Genomic DNA, 18,980 nt, shown 5'->3' with positions numbered 1-18,980 from the left:
TGCAGGATCTGCCTTTATTTTCCCTGCAAGATGACGTTGACAAGGAGTGATGAATGGTTTTGCACCTCTCCTCTTTCCCCACTGCAGAACGGGCCAGGAGGAGGAAGCTTCGTGAAGAGCGGGCCTGGCTGCTGGCGCAAGGGAAGGAGCTCCCCCCTGAGCTTTCTCACTTGGATCCCAGTTCCCCTACCAGGGAAGAGCGAAGGACCAAGGATCTGTGAGTATACAGCTGGGCATTGCAGCATGTGAATGTATTGAAGTAGTAAGTCTGTGAAGCAGAGGAGTCATTCACAGGAGTGAGGAGGAAGAAATGAGGTTGGAGATCAGCAAGGAGTACACTGAGAAACATCTGGGTTTGGTCCACGGTAGAGGAGTGTTTGTGATAAGGTCTATTTGTCAACTGGCATGCAACCCCGTGCACTGGCAGTGTGCACGGGGTGAAAATGAAGTACAAGAGCATGTCTCGTATTCACTTCAGTCTGCATATTCACTGTTGTTCTTCCCATTACAGCTTTGAACTTGATGATGAGTTCACAGCCATGTACAAAGGTTAGTCCTGCCCCAGCTTTCCCCTTTGCATGACTTGCTCAAACTGAAATGCTGCCCTGGGGGTGTGTGCATAATCTTTCACCTTTCTTTTGCCTACTGGCAGTTCTAGATGTGGTAAAGGCTCACAAGGACTCTTGGCCCTTCTTGGAACCTGTTGATGAATCGTATGCTCCCAACTACTACCAGATCATTAAGGTATGGAAGGTGGTCCAGCCATCTTGACTAATGCACTTTGTTGACTGGGATGCTGCCTTTTCTAAGTGTCAAGAAGTTTTGTGGGCTATGTTACCCTCGGAAGTCAAACTACATGCATGATGCCAGTAGTCCCTTCTAAACCTTACAAATCAAGGAAACCAAAGATGAGAGGCTACCTCTTTCAAGAGAGCAGACTCCACTCTCCTTTCCCCTTACATGAGGAAGCTAGCTATGCAACTTTGTAAGCCCCACTGCGCTTGCTGTAACTGAAGGGAGGTTTTGTTGCATTTCAGGCCCCCATGGACATCTCTAGCATGGAGAAGAAGTTGAATGGAGGTCAGTACTGTACCAAGGAAGAATTTGTGGGCGATATGAAGACCATGTTCAGGAACTGTCTTAAGTACAATGGTGAAGGCAGTGGTAAGAGCAGTAAGATGCTAAGTTTGTCTATTTGCAGTGCTCAGTTAAAGCAAGTAAGCAGTGATCTTTTCCTACTCACCAGCACTTGATTTGTGCTCATTCACTTTCAGGGTATTTTTGGAAGGCTGAACAAAAGAGTTGGAGCCCCTGAGTAAAAAGGCCTGGGGTTTTAGTGAGGTTTTTAGCACAATTTGGTCATGCCAAACTGGGTCATGGCACACTAAGGGGCTCCATATTGGTAGAGGGTGAAGACAGAATATACAAAGAGAAGATAGTCTGTTTCTTTCTGAGCTCATTCCTTCATGTGCCTGTGTGTATACATGTGCCTTTCTTTCTCATAATACCTAACACAGACTTTGAAAAGCATTGGAGTCTGGAGTGTGGCTAGCTCCCAGGTTTTGTTGAGTACCACAGAAAAGTGAGGAATGAACCACAGTTGTAGTCCTTGGGATGGAAAAATGTAGGTTTTGGATTCCTTTACTACTGAGTGAATAAAATGAGTCTGCAAATGGGAAGCCCTGGGTTTAACTGCTATGCCAATTAAAATTCTATGTGTCGCTTAGGTAAAAAGTCAGTTCCCATATGGTGGGTCATCACTGCAGACTGTGTCTCACTAGCACCGCCTTGAAAGGGAAAATACGTAGAGCTACCCAGCTTGTTGCTGTGGGCCCCAGGTAAAAGCATTCCTGCACTGCCACTGGGAGAGCTCTGTTTCCCGAGGAACTCCAGGGTTAGTTTGGTGGAAATAACTGGAAAGTCATTTGCCTCAAGCCCTTGTCATTAATACCTCTCACATCTCTATTCCTTCCTGTCCATTCCGATGAAAAGTAAGAGCCCCTCTGAGCAGAACTGTCCTTGTAAATGATGCAACAGGGACACTGGTATTGGCAACAGTTTTTGTGTCGGGGTCAGCAAGTGCTTTAGAAACTGTACATAGATAAATATATTTGCTCATTTTTCTCTGTCCTGTAGCATACATCAGAGATTTGAACAAGTCCAAGAAAAGCCTCTGAATGTAATCAAAGTGCATTGCTGGAAATTCACATTTCTTCTCTCAGCACTCTGTTGGCTAACTGTGCAGGTCACACATCTCTGCAAGCAGAGGTGGTGCTTCTCATAATGTAATTCTTGGCACTATGCTGGAACACTGAGTTAATGCTGACTCTGCAGGCTGTGCTGCTAATGGTACTTTGTCATGCCTGTGTGCCTGTCCTCTGGTGGGGTTACTGAACAAATCTGGTGCTGTGTTGCTTATCAAGTTTGAGAACATAAACCAAAGTTGACTAGCTAGAAACAAAAGTCTTCCTCGAAGAAACTTGGTGGAGGGGAGGTGATTTATCTGATGGGGAAAGTCAGATTCTACTTAATTGCTTTTCTCTGTAAGCCTCTGTCCCTGATGTTGTTGGGGTTTTTTGACTGCAGAATATACCAAGATGGCTTACAACTTAGAGAGGTGTTTCCACCGAGCAATGATGAAGCACTTCCCTGGGGAAGATGGAGACACAGATGAGGAGTTTTGGATCAGAGAAGATGGGAGACGAGAGAAGAGGAGCAGGCGGACTGGCCGCTCCAGCACAGGCAATGTTTGGACTCGGTCTCGAGACCCAGATGGAGCAGGGAAAAGGCAGCAACGCCTGGAAAATGGAGGAAAACCTCCACCATATCGAGCTGCTTCCAGGGCTCCTGCTTCTTCCTCCTCTTCCTCTTCATCCTCCTTCTCCTCGTCCTCTGCAGACGATCAGAGTGGCAACCCACTGCAGCCTCCTCGAGAAGTGGGTCCTTCCAATGGGAGAGGTTTCCCTCGCTCTCTGCAGTATGGCGGCATGCCCAGCCCTGTACCACATCCCGGACAGATGGTAAGGAGCAGGCTCTGCTGTTCTTTACCCATCAAGCCTGTGGAGGGGGGGAAATAAAGGGGAATGGAACTCTTGACTGTGAAATCCCTCCTGTGTCACAATAACCTTTCCCCAGAGATTAAGGGTCAGGGCTATGGTTTCTAGCCCCTAGATTTAAACTGGTACAGCTTCAGTTTTTGCCACAGGAGCTAGGGACAATCTTATGATGCTTCTCAAAACCAGCAAGTCCCTATGTGGGCTTGCGCCGGCCCTGGCTCCCCCAGTTCTCTCCTTGGAGAGTTACCCCATTGTGCATGGAAAGCAGTTGTATTTCCTTTCTTAACCTCCAGTTTTATGATGCTCAACAAGCCAGTCTTCTTTTGTCTCAGTTGCTTACAGATGCCTGATAGCTTTGTGCCATCTGTGTGTATTTCGTGCCTTGAGTATTTATAAAAGCAGTAAATGAAACCAAACACAAGGCCACCCTGGACAGCAGCAGTGACCTCCTTTTAACCCATTTCTTCTCTGAATGCCACCTGTTCTGCCTCCCCTTTGGGCTGTTCCTCGCCCATCTTTCACTGCCTTTTCCACTGCAACTAGCAATGTCCTGTGGGTGCGGTGTATCATCTGCTTCTCTGAGATCCAGGCTACCCTTCATCCTTTTAGAGCAATTCTTATGATGCAGACAGTGGGAGGCAGTAGGAGAGCTGGAAGCAACAAGCATTGTGAAGGAAATCCAGCACGTTCATTTACCCCATTGACCTGCTTGCTTACTCTTGTACGGTCCTCAGAGTGAACCACTGCCCCCTCCAGTCTTCTTGCTTGCTCCTAAGTAGTTGGGTGACAAGTGTGTGTACTGCAACCTTGAGCTCAGGAATATATGGATGGGGAGTGAGAGAGTGACTTTGGCAGGAGGGCTGTGTGTCACCTTGTAGAAAAGAGACCACAGGTTTTTCATGTATACCTCCAAAAAGCTCATCTGCTCCTGTGGTTACTCCAGCCTTGGCTTCCCCCTGCCTGCAGCAGCTCTGCAGTTTTTCTGTGGTCCACAAACCGTTTCATTGCTCCCTCCTGCACCTCTCCTTGTCCCCCAGAGACCAGCTGTGCCAGGAACGTTTGGTCCCCTGCATGGATCGGATCCCACCAAACTGTACGGCTCACCGCGAGTGCCTGAGCCCCATCCTGGAGACCCAGTCCAGCAGCACCAGCACTTCTCCATGCAGGTAAGAACCACTACAGCCAAGGGATCCAGTACCCCAGGCCCTGCTGGATGGCTCTCACTGAGAACCCCTCATCTCTTTCTCCCTCCTCCCCAGCCGGCCGTGGGACTGAGCGAGCACCGCGGGCACAGGCTGGCAGCCCCAGAGAAGCAGGCATGCGCAGGACCGACCCACGTCTCTGGCCTCAGCCCCCGGCCAGGCGCCCTGCAGCTGGGGCGCATGAGCGGCCCCCCGCCAGACGCTGTGTACCCACCAGCCCAGTTCCAGCAGGGCTTCCTTCCCCCGAGGCATAACGGGCCCCCCATGAGGCCGCCGGAGGGCTCGGAGGTCCCCCCAGGGCACATGTACCGGCCCTACAAGTACCTGAACCGCTCACACCCAGCCCTATGGAACGGCAGCCACGGCCCCACCGCCCAGGGCACTGTGGGGCCAGAGGAGAAGGCGCCCATGGGGCCGGGGCCCTCTCTCCAGCCCCGCACCCTGGGTCATATGATGGACCCGCGGTCCATGAGGCCACCACTGCCTCCCAGCCAGTGGACTGAGCAATCCAATTTCCTACCTCACGGGGTGCCTCCCTCAGGATATATCAGACCGCCCGGGAAAGCCGCAGGGCAGAGGATGCCACAGCCACCAGCTGCTCTGTTTGGGGGACCGCCCCAGGTTCAGAGGGGGAGCCAGGGCGGGGAGTCCATGATGGACAGCCCAGAGATGATCGCCATGCAGCAGCTGTCCTCCCGCGTGTGCCCGCCGGGTGTGCCTTACCACCCTCGCCAGCCGCCGCCGCCGCACCTCCCCGGGCCCTTCCCGCAGCTGGCTCACGCTGCCTCCGCCGCCAGCGTGCAGCCCCCAAAGCCTGCCGTGGGCAATGGGGGCTCACAGGATCCCACCGCACAGAGCATGGAGATGGACAGCAACCAAGGTAACCTCTCCAGTGACCTTCCGGCCTGTATCTGTTGCCCCGCTCACTGACACGCATTCCTCCCACCTGCTGGACAGTGCAACCATTTCCCATTCCGTGCTGGTGTGCGGTTGTGGGGAGCAGGCAGGAGCACCCTCAGACTGGATTTGTTGCTCTTGGGCTCCAAATTTCTAGGGATCCAAACCTTGACTGTCATACAGATGTGCTGTGCTGCAAATGTGGCTTTATTTGGACTTGTGCTCCTAGAGAAGTGGAGAATATGCCCTGATCTTCAGGCTTGCCAGAGTCAGTTTTAAGCAGTGGCTGAAGCTCAGCAACAAAAGCAGGGTTTTCTTTTCTAGAAAATAATTAAAATGTTGATTAAATAAAATCCCAGAATCACAGACTGTTTTGGGTTGGAAGGAACCTTAAAGATCACCCAGTTCCAACGCCCCTGCCGTGCGCAGGGACACCTTCCGCTAGACCAGGTTGTTCAAAGCCCTGTCCAACCTGGCCTTGAGCATCACTAGGGATGGAGCATTCAGTTTTTACATGTGTGTATTTCTTTAATCTGAATTGGAATATATTTCCTACTCCAGCCATCGCTTAGACTTTCTAAGATTGTTTTGTTTCACTGTAGCTTGCCAGGGGTCCCCTCTGTCCCAGCTGTACCTGCAAGCTATCAGTTTGCCTTGGGGTGCAAATGCAAAGCATAGGCTGTGGTGCTTCTAGAGCTCACTTGGAATTAATATAAAAATGGGATCTACAGAGAGTTAGGTAAGAAAAGAAGATATTATGTGAATAAATGGTTTAAATATACTTCTTTGAGTATGGCTTCTCCACAGCAGCTGTGTCGGTTCAGGTGGGACGGCAGTGTGTCACGTGCACCATCACAAGTTTCTCTCTAGTTGAATTTCATTCTAGCTGGTAAACTAGAGATCAAAAAAAGCCCAACTTAAAAATAAACCAAACCTAAAGCAGAGATCAAAAAACCCCAGAGATCAAAAAAAAATTTTCTTTTCATTAATTCTAGCTGGTAAACTAGAGATCAAAACCCTTGCATCTTTTATGGATCCCTCGTGTGCCTTGCGCTAGGAGCAAACTCTTTCCTTGTGTGGCATTGCTTAAAAGTCATCATCATTTAACTGTGCTGGATATAGAACAGAGACTGGGGGAGGACGTTGAGTGATTGCAGGGCAGAGCAGTCGCATCTCCAAATCACAGTTGGTTAAAATATGGCTGCAATTGGCTTTGCAGCATCTTGGTTGTGGTAGTGCTTCTGCCACGCTGTGGGCAAGTGGGGTTTGTGGACCAGAAGGGGCAACACAGCCTGAAATCAAGCTGCTGTTACTCCAGATTCTTATCTTGCTGTTATGTGGACCCCACAGCGGTATTTCCCAATTCTGCCTCTCTGTTAGGCAGCCTCTGCACGCCCCTGTGTCAGACTAAATCCACGTGTGCAGTGTTACTCCAATGGACGCGTGACTTACTTGCAAACTACGGCATGCCTGTATCTTGAGAGTTCAGTCCACATGTGCTATCTTCTTCCAAGAGAGGTGCAGCCTCACAAGTAGTTTTTAAAAGAGTTCTTTGAAATGGAACAGCTGCTAAAGGTCACCTACCTCTGCGAAAATGCACTTCAGAATTGCTAAAGGTCTCTGAAGGGAAGGTGGGTGTGGGAGGGAGGCCCTGCAGAAGAGCAGCTGTCCTGATGCCATGCTCCAGCAGTCCTGTAGAGAGGCAGAGTAGAAGGTGGAACTTTATAGGCTTTTGAGTGCGTACAGTGTAAGGACCTTCATGGCTTTAGAAGGTCGCCCGTTTTTCTCATGCATTTGCAATGAAGTGTTAGGGACACCTTGGACAGAGCTGCCCAGCAGCTTGGGTTAGCAACAGCAGAGGATGCTGAGAGGCTATTTTAGTACACCTGGTTAAGCTGGCAGGAATTAATCTTTGGCGTGTGTGCTTTGGGGGAGTGTGAGTAGGTGTGTGCATGTGCTGGGCTGGGAGGGCCATTTTCTGAAGTTAGACCAATGTGTGACTTTTTCTTCCTCCCTTCCAGTAGAGCCACCAGCAGGCATGGACGAGAAGGCTCAGTGCATTGGCATTCCCGACGGAGCCTACGCCAAACTCCTACCTCATCCCAAGCCCCCACTGCCCATGGAGTGCACCAGGCACGCCTTGCCCCCAGATGGGGAGGGAGATGGTTCCAGTGTGAAGGGCGACCTGAAGGCCGGACAGGGCAAGGGCTCGTGGCCGGCGGAGAGCAGCTATGCCAGTGGCCCAGGCTGTGTGAGGGACCTGGTGCACACCTCTGAGAGAGGCGGTACGCTCCCTGAGAATGGGGCAGCGGGCGAGGGGCCAGCATCTGATGCCGAGGGGAAGGGGCTCGCTGCCAACCTGCTGGAGAAGCCCCTCTGTGGTGGGGGGAAGGCTCTGCCTGAAGCAGCTGTACCTTGCATGGGACAGGGCACTGGCCTCCCTGGCATGGATGCCAGCTCCATGGGAGCTTCCCCCAACCAGTTCCACCCTCTCTACATGCCTGGTCTGGAATACCCAAATTCAGCTGGGCGTTACCACATCAACCCAGGCTTGCAGGGGTTCGGTCCCATGATGGGGGGGAAGCCTCCTCCTCCTGCCTCCCACCCTCAGCATTTTCCTCCACGGGGTTTCCAGCCAAGCAGTGCCCACCCTGGCATCTTCCCCCGGTATCGGCCCCCCCAGGGCATGCCCTACCCCTACCAGCCACAGCCTCAACCTTCCTACCACCACTACCAGCGACCGCCCTACTATGCCTGTCCGCAGGGCTACTCGGACTGGCAGAGGCCTCTCCATCCCCAGGCCAGCCCCAGCGGGCATCCCACTGCCCATCCATCCCTGGCCAGACCCCTTTTCCCGGACCGGGGGTCCACCAGTGGCTTGCAGGGCTGCGAGGCGCTGAGCGCTGCCCTGGCCTCTCCCAACCGCATGGACATAGCGAGTGCCAAAGAGGTTTCTCCAAGCGATGGGCAGGATCTGGGGCCTGAAGATGAGAAGTCCGAGGAGTCCCAGGAAAGACCAGAGAGTCCCAAAGAGTTTCTTGATTTGGACAACCACAATGCAGCCACAAAGAGGCAGAGCTCGGTGGCAGCAGGGGAGTTCCTCTACGGAGCCCCACCACCACACCTGGGCTCAGGGATGGGATTCGGCCCATCAGCTTTCCCTCCCCATGGGGTGATGCTACAGACTGGCTCTCCTTATGCATCCCGGCATCCCGCCAGTCATTTCCAGCCCAGGACATATGGATCGCCCATGAATGCTCACCTATCTCATCATCCGGTCTCTAGCCAGACTAACGGCCTCTCTCAGGAGGGACCCCTGTACCGCTGCCGAGAGGAGAACGTAGGTCACTTTCAGGCCTTGCTGATGGAGCAGAGAGGCAGTGGAAGTGGCATGGGGGGGCCACCCCAGGACTTGTATAGACCCTCGGGGTAAGATCGTGTTTTCTGCGAGAAGGCAAGGTGGGAGGGGGGTGAAGCCCTGTGATGATAAGTGTTGGATATCCTTGAAAGGATAATGCTTGAAGTCAGGGGAGATGGCAAGCAAAGTTGAAAGGCTAACTGGTGACTGTTAGACCTTTGGAGTGCGAGGTCTCTTAAGCTGGAGAGAGTCTCGTACAACTCCTTAAAAACAAGTGGCAATTGCTAACATGGAGACCAGTTAACCTGTCCCATCCATCCCCACACCAGTGCTTTGTTTTATCTGTCAGTGTTTGTTAATGCATTATTCAGGGTTGTGCATCTCCTAATCAAATGGACTCTTGCCTTTATCTTTGCGAGTATTTTATCACATCTTTCTCATAGTGGGGCAGAGTAGCTAACTAAAGTAGAAGTTAGCCTCTTGTTATGAATCCCTTTACTTAAGTAATGTTGCTCCCTTTTTCTCCCCTCCTCTTGCTTTGTCCTTCCTCTCTGTCTCAAATTTCCCTGACAGATAATTACTTCTCACTGAGACTGTGCGTATCACATTTTATTCCTACGTGGAAAACTGCGCTACTCCAAAAATTCCCTGTTCAGATTTTATAAATATGATTCCACTGTTAAAGCTTTGTCAAAGTCCTGGCATGACAGTCCTCCATCTAGTATTCAGGGAGCTTGGCTTGCAACTAAGCCACTGGGAGGGTGGCATGGATTAAAGGTTGTGTTTTGGGGGAAGCCAGAAAGAAGTTTACACAAGGTGCATGCTTGTATGTGAATGTTTTATGTATGCTTTCAATGAAGTAATGGGATTTGCTCTTGAGTTCATGTGCTAAAACTCTCTCTATTCAACCTGGCTCCAGAATGCAAATGCATCAGGCTCAAGTTCCCTTCCCAAAGATGCCTACAGCAACCATGTCCCGGGAAGATTTGACATCACAAAAACCATCAGCATTGCCTCTGGATCAAGTAAGGGCTGCTAGAGAGAGTAGAGTTCACATACAAGTCTTTCCCTTCCCACTGGTTAAAAGAGAAGTGTTTGATGAAGTGGGAAGCACTGGGGGAAGCTGGGAAGTGAACTAGTGCTATGTAGAGGAGTTGGGGATGTCTCTATGGTCTCAGCTGGTTGTAAAATGTAATCTAGGTGTTCCAATAGTGCTAGCTTTGAACTGGTTGCATGCAGTCATGAGGTTATTCCTTTCTAAAGCTGCCAGTTAAAGCCTCCAACTCTTGTTCTTCCTCTTCCAGAGCTAGTCCGAGGAAGGAAGGACCTCATGAAGACGAAAGCCACGCACGATTTGGACAAGGGGGAGGAGGGGCAGGCCTTCCTCCCACCTCCCCTGACCCGAGCAGCATGTAGCTTCCTGGATGCATGGAACACAGTGCTGCGATGGCTTTTGTGTTGGGAACCTGGAGCGGTGCTGGGCCCCAGCCAGCCGAGCAGCTGGCTCGCCACCACAGGGCGAGCATCACACTCTGGTGGCTTTCCGTGACCGGAGACTGCGTCTCATTCAGGGTTTGAGGGATTTTTGGGGTGGGGGGAGGGCAGGGGTGGGGGCAGAAATGTTCATTGACTGCTAAACTCAGGTATATTTTTCAGGGTGGAAGAGGACGATGATGGAATTTTACTTGTAGTATTAACATGTGTGTTTTGGAGCTGGATCCAGTTTACAGAATTTAACCTGTTGCCTTTTTAAATAAATTTCTGTTGTTGGTGAATGTATTGTACATAATGGGGGAGGGGGTGGGCCCAGCTTGTAGTGGGCTTAGCACTGGAGGAATCCTTAACTGTTTACAATCATATCACACTGAAATCTTTCAGGATACAGTGAGGGTCTGGGGGGAGAGGGGAGGGAATGAATGATGGATGACTTGCTGTCCTCCTTCCTGTCCTCTGCAACCGAGATATGACCCAATGGTTGGTTGACTTAGTAGCAGGAATTGCTCAGGAGCATAATGTGTCCTCCTCTTTCTCTTGTCTTCTTCCTCCTTCTCTTCTCACCCCCACCTCTGCCCCTCTGGATCCAGGGCCTGAGTGCACTTCCAGCTCCTGTCAGCATGGGGGAACAAGGAAACCAGGACCAGGAATTGAAACCAGAATGGGACGCTCAGGGCATCGTCCCTTCTGCTAGTATAGTACCCTTTCTGCCTTTCTGATAGGAGAAATTTGTGCTCTGGAAAACAGAAAGTGGTCATCTTAGCCTATTTTTGGTGAAACCAATGCAGCTGCTGGTGGAGTGGCACCTGTCCAGTAGAACAAACTGTGCAAATCTGTAGTGCCCTGCTGCCCAAGGGCAGGAGCCAAGTTCTTTCTCTGACCCTTGGCTATATTCACTTCTTAGCAGCTGCAAAGCAGGCAGTACCCCAGTGTTCCTGACCACTCTCAGTTCCTGTGGAGGAAGAGCATGAGGCTGCTTTAGTGGAATGGAATTGTTGGTTTAATGCAATGTGAGCCATTTGTTGGCCTGTGGAGTTGGATTTGGCATTTGCAAGTTGCAGGTGAATCAGAAAACACTGATTCCAAATCAGATGTTGAGGTTGCATGTCTCAGAGGTTGAGGGATGAGAGGGCAGTATGCTAGAGTTGAGTTGGTTTAACTTTGTCATCACTGATAGGTAGCAGCAGGTCCTACAGGGCTAGTGGCAGCTTCACTTGGCTGCATGTATTCTGTAGGGGCTTTCCTCTTGTACTGGTTGCAGTACTTTGTCAGCCACTGGTGTTCAAAGGCAGGTTTAGCAAATAAATTCAGTAGGAATCTCATCTGCATTTATTCACACCTTAAAGCTAACAGGCAAACAGATTTGATAACTCTTGGGGGAGCTGGGGTAAAACAGGGGAGTCTCTACATTACAAGGCAGGGCAGCAAGATCTGCTGGGACCATAGCCCTAGTGGGCAGGCTGCTGGTTGCACTGAGGGGTACAGGGGTATGGTTAAAGGGAGGATGTACTGATGTGTTGGACAAATCATGCCAGCAAGAGCACTAGAAGTGAGGACAGAGCAATGTGCCCTTTAGTCTGTGCTACCAGCTAGGAGAGGGTCTTTGGAAGTTTCTGGAGAATTTTTCTGGCTGCTTTGTTGTCTTGGATGGTGCTATCACCTCTATCTTCAGCTGGATTGCACTGGCATGCATGACTGTACTGCCTTTGTCCTGCTGTATAGATCTACCATGTGCTGGCAAAGCTGCTTGAGCAAATGTCAGGTAGCATCTCACTGAGCCATTATCCTTCTGTCCTAAGCTCTTATAAGCACAAAAATCCTAAAAGATGAGAACATTTCTCTCTTAAAATAATTAGAACAGGGAAGGGCCGCCACATTAATGCCCTCTTACCAATAACTTCCACTGCTCTGTTGCTACAGTACTTTTGCCTCTGAGGTGTGCAGGGCCAAGGCATTTTCCAAGCCTAACAGGAGTTAAACTTCTTCATGCTATTCCCTCAAGTGTGATTATAAATGCAGTTCTTGTTACTCACTGCTGCTGCTAGCCTGTGAGCTATAGCTGCTGTCTGCTTAGAACCTCCAGTTGCCTGGGACAGCTGGTCCCTCAACAAAGGAAGACTTCAATATAATGTGAATCACTTACAATGCCTATCTATAGATGCCATTACAAAAGGGAGATTTTTTGGGGGGTGTATTTCTTTTTTCCTTTTCATTTGTGCTGATCTGTCAAGAAGCAATTGTCACTGATGGATTGGTGTAAACTGGAATAGATGATCCTGAAGGTTGTCCATTGACTGAGAACCAGGTAGCTGCTCTCCCTAGCCAAGAACATTGTGCTATGGCTCATCTGAAATAGTCCTAGATCTGAGGGTCTGCTGCTGGCTCATCAGCTGGCAGTGGGTTTTCAGAGGTGCCCAAGCTGCTCTGAAATGCAGGCCTAGATCTCCTACTGAAGGGAGATACTGAAGCAGTTGCAGGTATATATGAAAAACACCAAGTGTAGCAGCTCTTCAAGACAATAAACCTGAGACAAAGGAAAACACAGTTGCTTCTCCTTGTAAAGCAATCTTTAGTTCATTGTAGGTATAAAAAGGATTGGAAATAGCACACTTAAAAATAGAGGAACTGTAAAATGTAACTTGTAGCAAAGTATTTGAAATTCTGGAAATGTGAATGTAGATTCTTCCATCCACCCCTGCTGTACTTCAGCCTGTGTCTTCTGTCTCATTACCCAAATATTTGAAGTGCCTTTCATTCAGCTTGTTGTGAACTTTGTGAAACAGGAGGTTTTTAGAAGCTACAAAAAAAAAAAACAACTAAGCAAGCTGAAGCACTGTTGGCCTTCAGCTGGAACTGGCACTGAAATCATGGTTCCTAGCGGGCATGGTATCTGGATGAGTACCAAGCCCAGATCAAAACAGGGAACAAATAAGAACAATAATTACTTGTGGTCTGCTTGGAGAGCATAGTGGAGTGTTGGACAGTGACAGATACCCTGAGGATCTTATGTGGAGTGTGTGACATGAAGATATTATCCCTTACCTGATATAATGCAAATCTGGGAGAAGGGTTTAACTTGTGGATGGTAGACAAAACGGATTAGTGACTGACTCCTTTTGGGAGGGTTTCTAGGTAAATGGCTTTTGATGTAGTCAGTAATTCTTATTAAAGTGACTAACAAGCTGCTGTTGTAAGGACACATGGTTTATATTAGAAAAGTACTAATATAGCCTAGGGGAACTATGGCTGGGCTACAGGGATAAGGGCTATCCTGGGGACAGGACACAGTAAGGTAGAGAGCTGCCTGTGGAATCTTAGCTCAGAGTTTCCAGACTTGCAAATGCTTTGTTCATAAGTGTTTGGGATTTTCTTCTTTTGTGGTGATATTTAGGGATCCCCCTAAAATCAGAGCTCTATCTCACTAGGTACATACAATCTGAGTAAATCAGAGAAAATTGGCCCCCCCTCAGAGGGCACAGAGCAGATTGCCGGTGTGGAAACACGTGTGGAGCAGCAGAAAACATCAGTTTTATAGTTTATGGTTTCCCATCCCATGCTGCACAGGCCTGCTTTGTGGATATTGTGAAAGACACTGGTTTAAAGAGGGATCTATAAGAGAGCAAAATGGCAGTTCTTTATATGCCAAGGGTTGGCATGCAGCGCAGGAGAAATGTATCTGCATTTTAAAACATCCTAGGTTTTGAATGCCATACTAGTGTCCCTATCTTACATAATATTTTAACACAATTAGGAACTTCCAGACTCTGGTTGGAAGCCCTCTTTCTCATCCCCCAGCATTGCTGTAGTATGATATATACCAGTCGATCCTTTTTCAGAAGGCATCCTGAGCTAGCAACTTTGCAGAGTTTCCTGTAGCTATTACTTTTCCCGTACAGAGGATGTGTTTTGCTATAATTACAGATTTCATCTTAAACTTAAGACTATACCGTGCATACAACAATGATGCTGACCATGCTTGAGCATGACAAAGATTTCCAGTATTCTCAAAAAAGCTTTGTATGCTACTCTGGATTTTTAGCCTCTTGTTCTCCCCACCACCTCCTCCTTCACAAGTGGTGTGTGGTGTTCCCAAGCTCCTGAGATGCTCAATTGCCGCTTGTAAATGTCACTGTATAAACTCCCTCTGGGACTCTGGAAGCTTTGGGCATCTGAAGGACTGCAGGCCCTGCAATTCAGCTAAGCCTTTTAAGAAGGCCAGTCACTTGAGGCTTTGCAGTGATTTTTAGCTGTGTCTAGCAGAAGTTTGCAGTCTATAAATTCCATGGTGTGACCCACCAAACCACTTGGTAGCAATCCAAGGCACCAGCCTGCAATGAGGACGACAAAAGAGGAAAGTAAATTTGAAGCTTCAAGGCCCAACTGGTTTGATTTGCGACTTTAAAGTACATGGAGACACTTTTCTTGGAAGAGCTTCTGATTCTTTCTCATCCGCCAAATGCCTTTCCCATGCAGACTTTCTGAAACTAATCTCCTGTGTATATTTTTGTAAGTGTGGTTTCTCGGGGTCTTGGAGAGCTATCAGCTTCTTGATGTCTTATCTGAAAGCTAGTCACAGAGGCTGTCTTTCATTCTGCTGACTGAGGCAGTTCTCCTGCAGCTTCTCACCCCAACGCTTCTCCATTTAAAATGAAAGTATAATGAGAAAACAACCTTCCTTTATTCCCTCTACTGATCTCTGACAGTCTTCTGTGCATCTCTGTGTTCAGCCAGGGCAGTTGCTTTGCTCTTGATGGCTTTGTTCTGTTTTCCCTTTCCAAGGGGATAGTGCTGCAATATGCATTGTGGAATTCCTCAGAAGGTGCCAAACTGAGTGACAGGGAAGTACCATCCCAAGGGGTGGCTCAGAGAAGACAAACAGGGGGATTTGTGATGGTATGGTTGCTCCCGGTTCCATGCAACTACATCTGTGCTTAATCAGGGCAACCCCTCAAAAAGTTGTCACTGCAGTTCAATGGTGGTAAAGGAGTTTGCTCTTGCAGAATTCCTGCTGTAAGTCCATGCTGGTGGTTGAAGGGCAGGTGTGTGAGTGCCGTATCCTTTCTGTAAGGCTGAGATGGAGACAGCAGGCTGGAAAAGTAGTGCAGCTGCAGGCCATGTGACAAGCATCAAGGGCGGGTGCTCATTGTAACTGAGAAAGCATCTCAAACATTGACCTTCCAGCCTTTCCCCATCTGTACCTGTTTAACATACAGATGGGGGTAAAGGACATTTGGGCTTGGCAGGACCCCTGCCGCCCATGCGGAAGTAAAAAGCTTTTAGCCAGCACATAATGAACTACGCATCCTGGTTTTCACTCCCTGCTGCCCACCTCCCTCTGAAAAAGATCTGGGGAGGGACCAGTTTCCAGCTGTCTCCAAAGAGGAGCTGCTGGGATGACAAGAGCAAGGCTTGCTCCACCCCTAGGAGATTCAGGACAAGGTTTCATGTGTTTGAAACTAGATAGCAACGTACAAGTGTACCTTCGAAGTGCAGGTGTAGTGAGCTGCATGGTGCTGTTCTGGTTTTGGTTACTGTCCTATCCTAGCTCACATGCAGTGTGTGAGAGACCATGAAGCGTTTTGTAGTTTTAACACTGCTGGCCTGGCATCAGTTGAGGGTTTTTTTCCCTTTATTTGCAGCAGTGCCCTAAATTTGTTTCGGCAACAGTCTTCCTGTGTTTGAAATGTGGATGTCAAAGTGGACAGTGTGTCCAGGAGAGAGCAAGAGTTACATCCACCAGTGGAAGAGGGGAGGAAGGATTCATTAGGGTTAGGGATTAATTGGGATTTCACCAACTCTAGTGAGTCCCTCTGTCCTTTGCCCCTTCCATTTGGAAACACTTGGCTCGCTAGCAGAAGGGCAGTAAGTGGTATATCTTCTAAATAAAAGTAGAACTGACTCCCTGTGGGCAAAATTTCCTTGCTGTGGATAAAGGTAGACCAAACACCCAATAGGGACTCATTTGGCCTTCAAGTCAGTAAGAGGAAAGCAGACACCTATTGCACTCAAACACTGTGGAGCACATCAGAGGAGCAACCTCCCTTTCTGAAGCCAACCAGGCAGCTACAAGAGCTCAGTGCTCAACTCTTAGTCTGGAAAATCCTCTGATCCCCTTTTGTGTCACATGCCAGCACTTCCTCTCTCCTCCCTTTCCTAGCTTTCAAGTTTCTTTCTCTCTGCTCACTTTGCTACAGTTGGTTACTGTCAGAGATGAAAGCTCACTGCCCATGTGAGTAGAAGGGCAGGAGGTTGAACTTGGCAGCTGTCTCCATAAGGCAGGCAGGTGGGGAGTACGCGTTTTCTCTCCTCATGGAATTAAGGTGTCCCCAGTGGCTCACTGTTGTTCTCTCGCATGCCCCTGCGGTTTGCCATCCTGGCGTGGTGGTGCCTGTCCTTCTGCCAGCATGAGGGTTTGCTTCTGGCCTCTGTGCAGGGCTCCTGCGTGTGATCCTGGTCTGTCTACCTCTAGCGGGGCTTAGGTTTAAAACACATACTGTGTACAACCATGAAAGCTGTTGCCTCTCCTCCTGGATAGATCAACGAACACAGCTGCATGATGTTTTTCTGAGCAGTAATAATGTGCAGCAGTGTAACTTGACTTTCCAATATTGTTTCAGGGAGCAAACGGCTGTGAAACACACTGGGGGGCTTTACTCTTTGAGTGGGAAACAAGGTGCTCTTGGTGGCCCTGCATCTTATCTACACCACATTCCTGCTTTCCCAGCAGCTGTTGGGTTTATTTAGGTGGCCGGGAGAGAGCTGGTTGCTGCTTCTGTGTTTGGGAAGGTAGAAAGGGAAATCGAAAGTTGAAGTTCATCCTCGTCCACAAAGCCAAGCGCATGGAAGAAGGGTGTCTGCTGCTGCCACAGAGGGAAGGGTGGGTAGACTGCTGACTTAATGCCTCTGGGGCAGGAGAGTGACCCGTTGCTGCTTCATTTGGCACTGATGGGGCAGGTAGCAGGAGAGCCTATACCACTACGTTCATTTTTATTGAAGTTGGGTGATGTTGGGGTTTTTTTGTATTATTGTAAGTTTGTAAAGAATGTAATCTGTCTGTTGGGGGCACAAGGAGAAAACGGGGGCCTTTCTCTTGTCGGGTGAGGCTGTTCTTATGTTGCTGTGTTTTTTGGTTTGGGGCGGGGAGGGGGTTCGCAGCTATTTGGGCAAAAGCCTGCAAAAGCATTGTCAAATGCTTGCCACTGTCCCAGGACAGCCAGAGGGTGAGCTAATGCTGTGGCATTAGCTGTGAAAATGCCCCCTGCCTGCAACCCTCAGTGGGGGGAATCTGACCTGCAAGGGGCTCTGCACTGGGGTGTTTGGTGGGGTGGTGGGATGTAACACTCATGGTCCTGCTCATCTGAATACAGAGCTGTATGGCTGCCCATGCTGTTTAGGAAGGGTTGGGTTTGATAGCCTGAGTTTCTCAGTGCAAGAAGGAGTTTGTGCTGGAGTTGCTCTCCCCAGCAGGGGCTGAGGTGCTGCACCTCTCCATCCATCGCCTGCTGCCCGGCAGCCCTGCCCCTGCCTCCCTCCCCATCCCGTAGAGCACAGTGTCAGGGATCCTCTTCTCTCTCCTGCTGCTGCAAAGTTGTGTGAACTTTCCTGGTCGATACTGGAAAGGGGAATGCTATTTATTTTTATATTGTGTATATTTTGTCTTGGTCTGCTGATTACCTTTGTTCCCCAAGAGCGACAGTTACCTCAATAGTTAGTTTAATACTGTGTGTTGGGTAATTTTTTTAAAGAACTTTTTTAAAAGCTTGATCCTTGGAGGTCTGTAGATTTTATTTCCATATGAATTGGTTATTTTGTATAAAGTAAGTTCTTAAAATAGCAATCACCCTCGCTGTATGTGTGTTTTCTTGTCTCCTGCATGGTCTCCCTCTGCCCTTGTAAGGGGGGGGGTGTGGTTGGGGGGAACACAGAGAGCTTTCTTCAGAGAGACAGAGCCCTGGATTGCAGTCAGACATGGTTGTACCACCTGAAATCTATTTACAAAAGAGCACCTGGAAAGCTAATTGGGATCATTTCCCTTTCTGAAGCACAGCTGTCTGCCTATGAACAACCCCACTGTGGAAATGAGATGGTGTCGCTGCTTTCCCCGCCCTGAGTCCCTGGTGTGCTTGGAAAGCCTGCTTCCTCCCCCAAAACACCACACAGTCTAGGGGCACAGGTAGCCTGTTCCCCCAAAACCTCTCTGCTTTAAAAAGGGTGATTGCCCTTAAACCCCACAGAGTGATGTTGCTATGAAGGAGCCACTGATGTAGCCTATGCAGTTCCCCTTTGTGCTTTTTTAATGCTAAGCAGCATAGAGTGTGATGCCCCTCAGGGGCTGTTGGAGGAATGAGAAGCCTTTCCAGCTCATGTGAGGTGGTCCTAATCCGTATTAGATGTCAAAGCAGCACTTGCTGTTCACTGTTTATTAAATCTCTCATGTGAGATGGGGAGTGGCTGCAGCCCTGGCAGCACAGAGGTGTTTAAAGACAACAGAGCTCTTCCTTGTGGGGGTTTTGGCATCAAATCTGGGAAATGGCCCTACCGTGTTGTGTGGGAAGGTGCCTGCTGTAGGTGTATGGAGGCAGCTTGCGCTTGGCCCTTGCTCAGCTGGTCCCCAAGTAAACAACTTGCTCGGTTCCACTGACTCAGCAGCTTTGCATCAGGACAAAATCAAGGTGATTTCCCTTGAATGCTGGTGCCAGCAAAGGAGGGCACATAGGATGACTGGCAGAAGGCTGGAGGCATGATAGCTCCCACGTGCATGCTGCGGGCCCTTTCCCTTTTCTGCCCAGCTTTAGCTGGTAAAAGCTCCCTCTGCCTCCTCCAGGACCGGTAACAGATGCTCTTGCTCACATCTCCTGCCAAAACAGCTTTGCAGCATAGCCTGCTTGTGCCTCAAGCTCCATCTGCCCCTCCTGCCGGAGCCGTGCCTGGGGCTGGGGCTGTTCCTGAGCCCAGTGTGCTCCGCTGGCTCTC

General features: G+C 49.4%; 1 protein-coding gene across 4 annotated transcripts in view; it reads left to right on the top strand.

Moving 5' to 3' along the window:
- LOC133264780 (chromatin remodeling regulator CECR2) overlaps positions 1–17,844 on the top strand; it is a 106,051-nt gene extending 88,207 nt beyond the window's left edge. For 3 of the 4 annotated variants that reach the window (XM_061444718.1, XM_061444717.1, XM_061444719.1), the window contains 9 exons: positions 88–217; positions 512–549; positions 653–744; positions 1,038–1,164; positions 2,587–3,020; positions 4,094–4,222; positions 4,316–5,138; positions 7,177–8,584; positions 9,433–17,844. In XM_061444718.1, the coding sequence (XP_061300702.1) occupies positions 88–217; positions 512–549; positions 653–744; positions 1,038–1,164; positions 2,587–3,020; positions 4,094–4,222; positions 4,316–5,138; positions 7,177–8,584; positions 9,433–9,652 (3,401 nt within the window). In that variant the 3' untranslated portion in view covers positions 9,653–17,844. The remainder of the gene's footprint in view (positions 1–87; positions 218–511; positions 550–652; positions 745–1,037; positions 1,165–2,586; positions 3,021–4,093; positions 4,223–4,315; positions 5,139–7,176; positions 8,585–9,432) is intronic. The other variant, XM_061444720.1, reaches the window with a different exon arrangement.
- Positions 17,845–18,980: the final 1,136 nt, after the last annotated feature.

Source organism: Pezoporus flaviventris, unplaced genomic scaffold (genome assembly GCF_033815535.1).
Source record: "Pezoporus flaviventris isolate CSIRO_AGI_PZ_B2104156 unplaced genomic scaffold, CSIRO_AGI_Pfla_v1 ptg000002l, whole genome shotgun sequence".
Taxonomy (NCBI): domain Eukaryota; kingdom Metazoa; phylum Chordata; class Aves; order Psittaciformes; family Psittacidae; genus Pezoporus; species Pezoporus flaviventris.
This window is presented reverse-complemented; position numbering and strand designations above follow the sequence as displayed.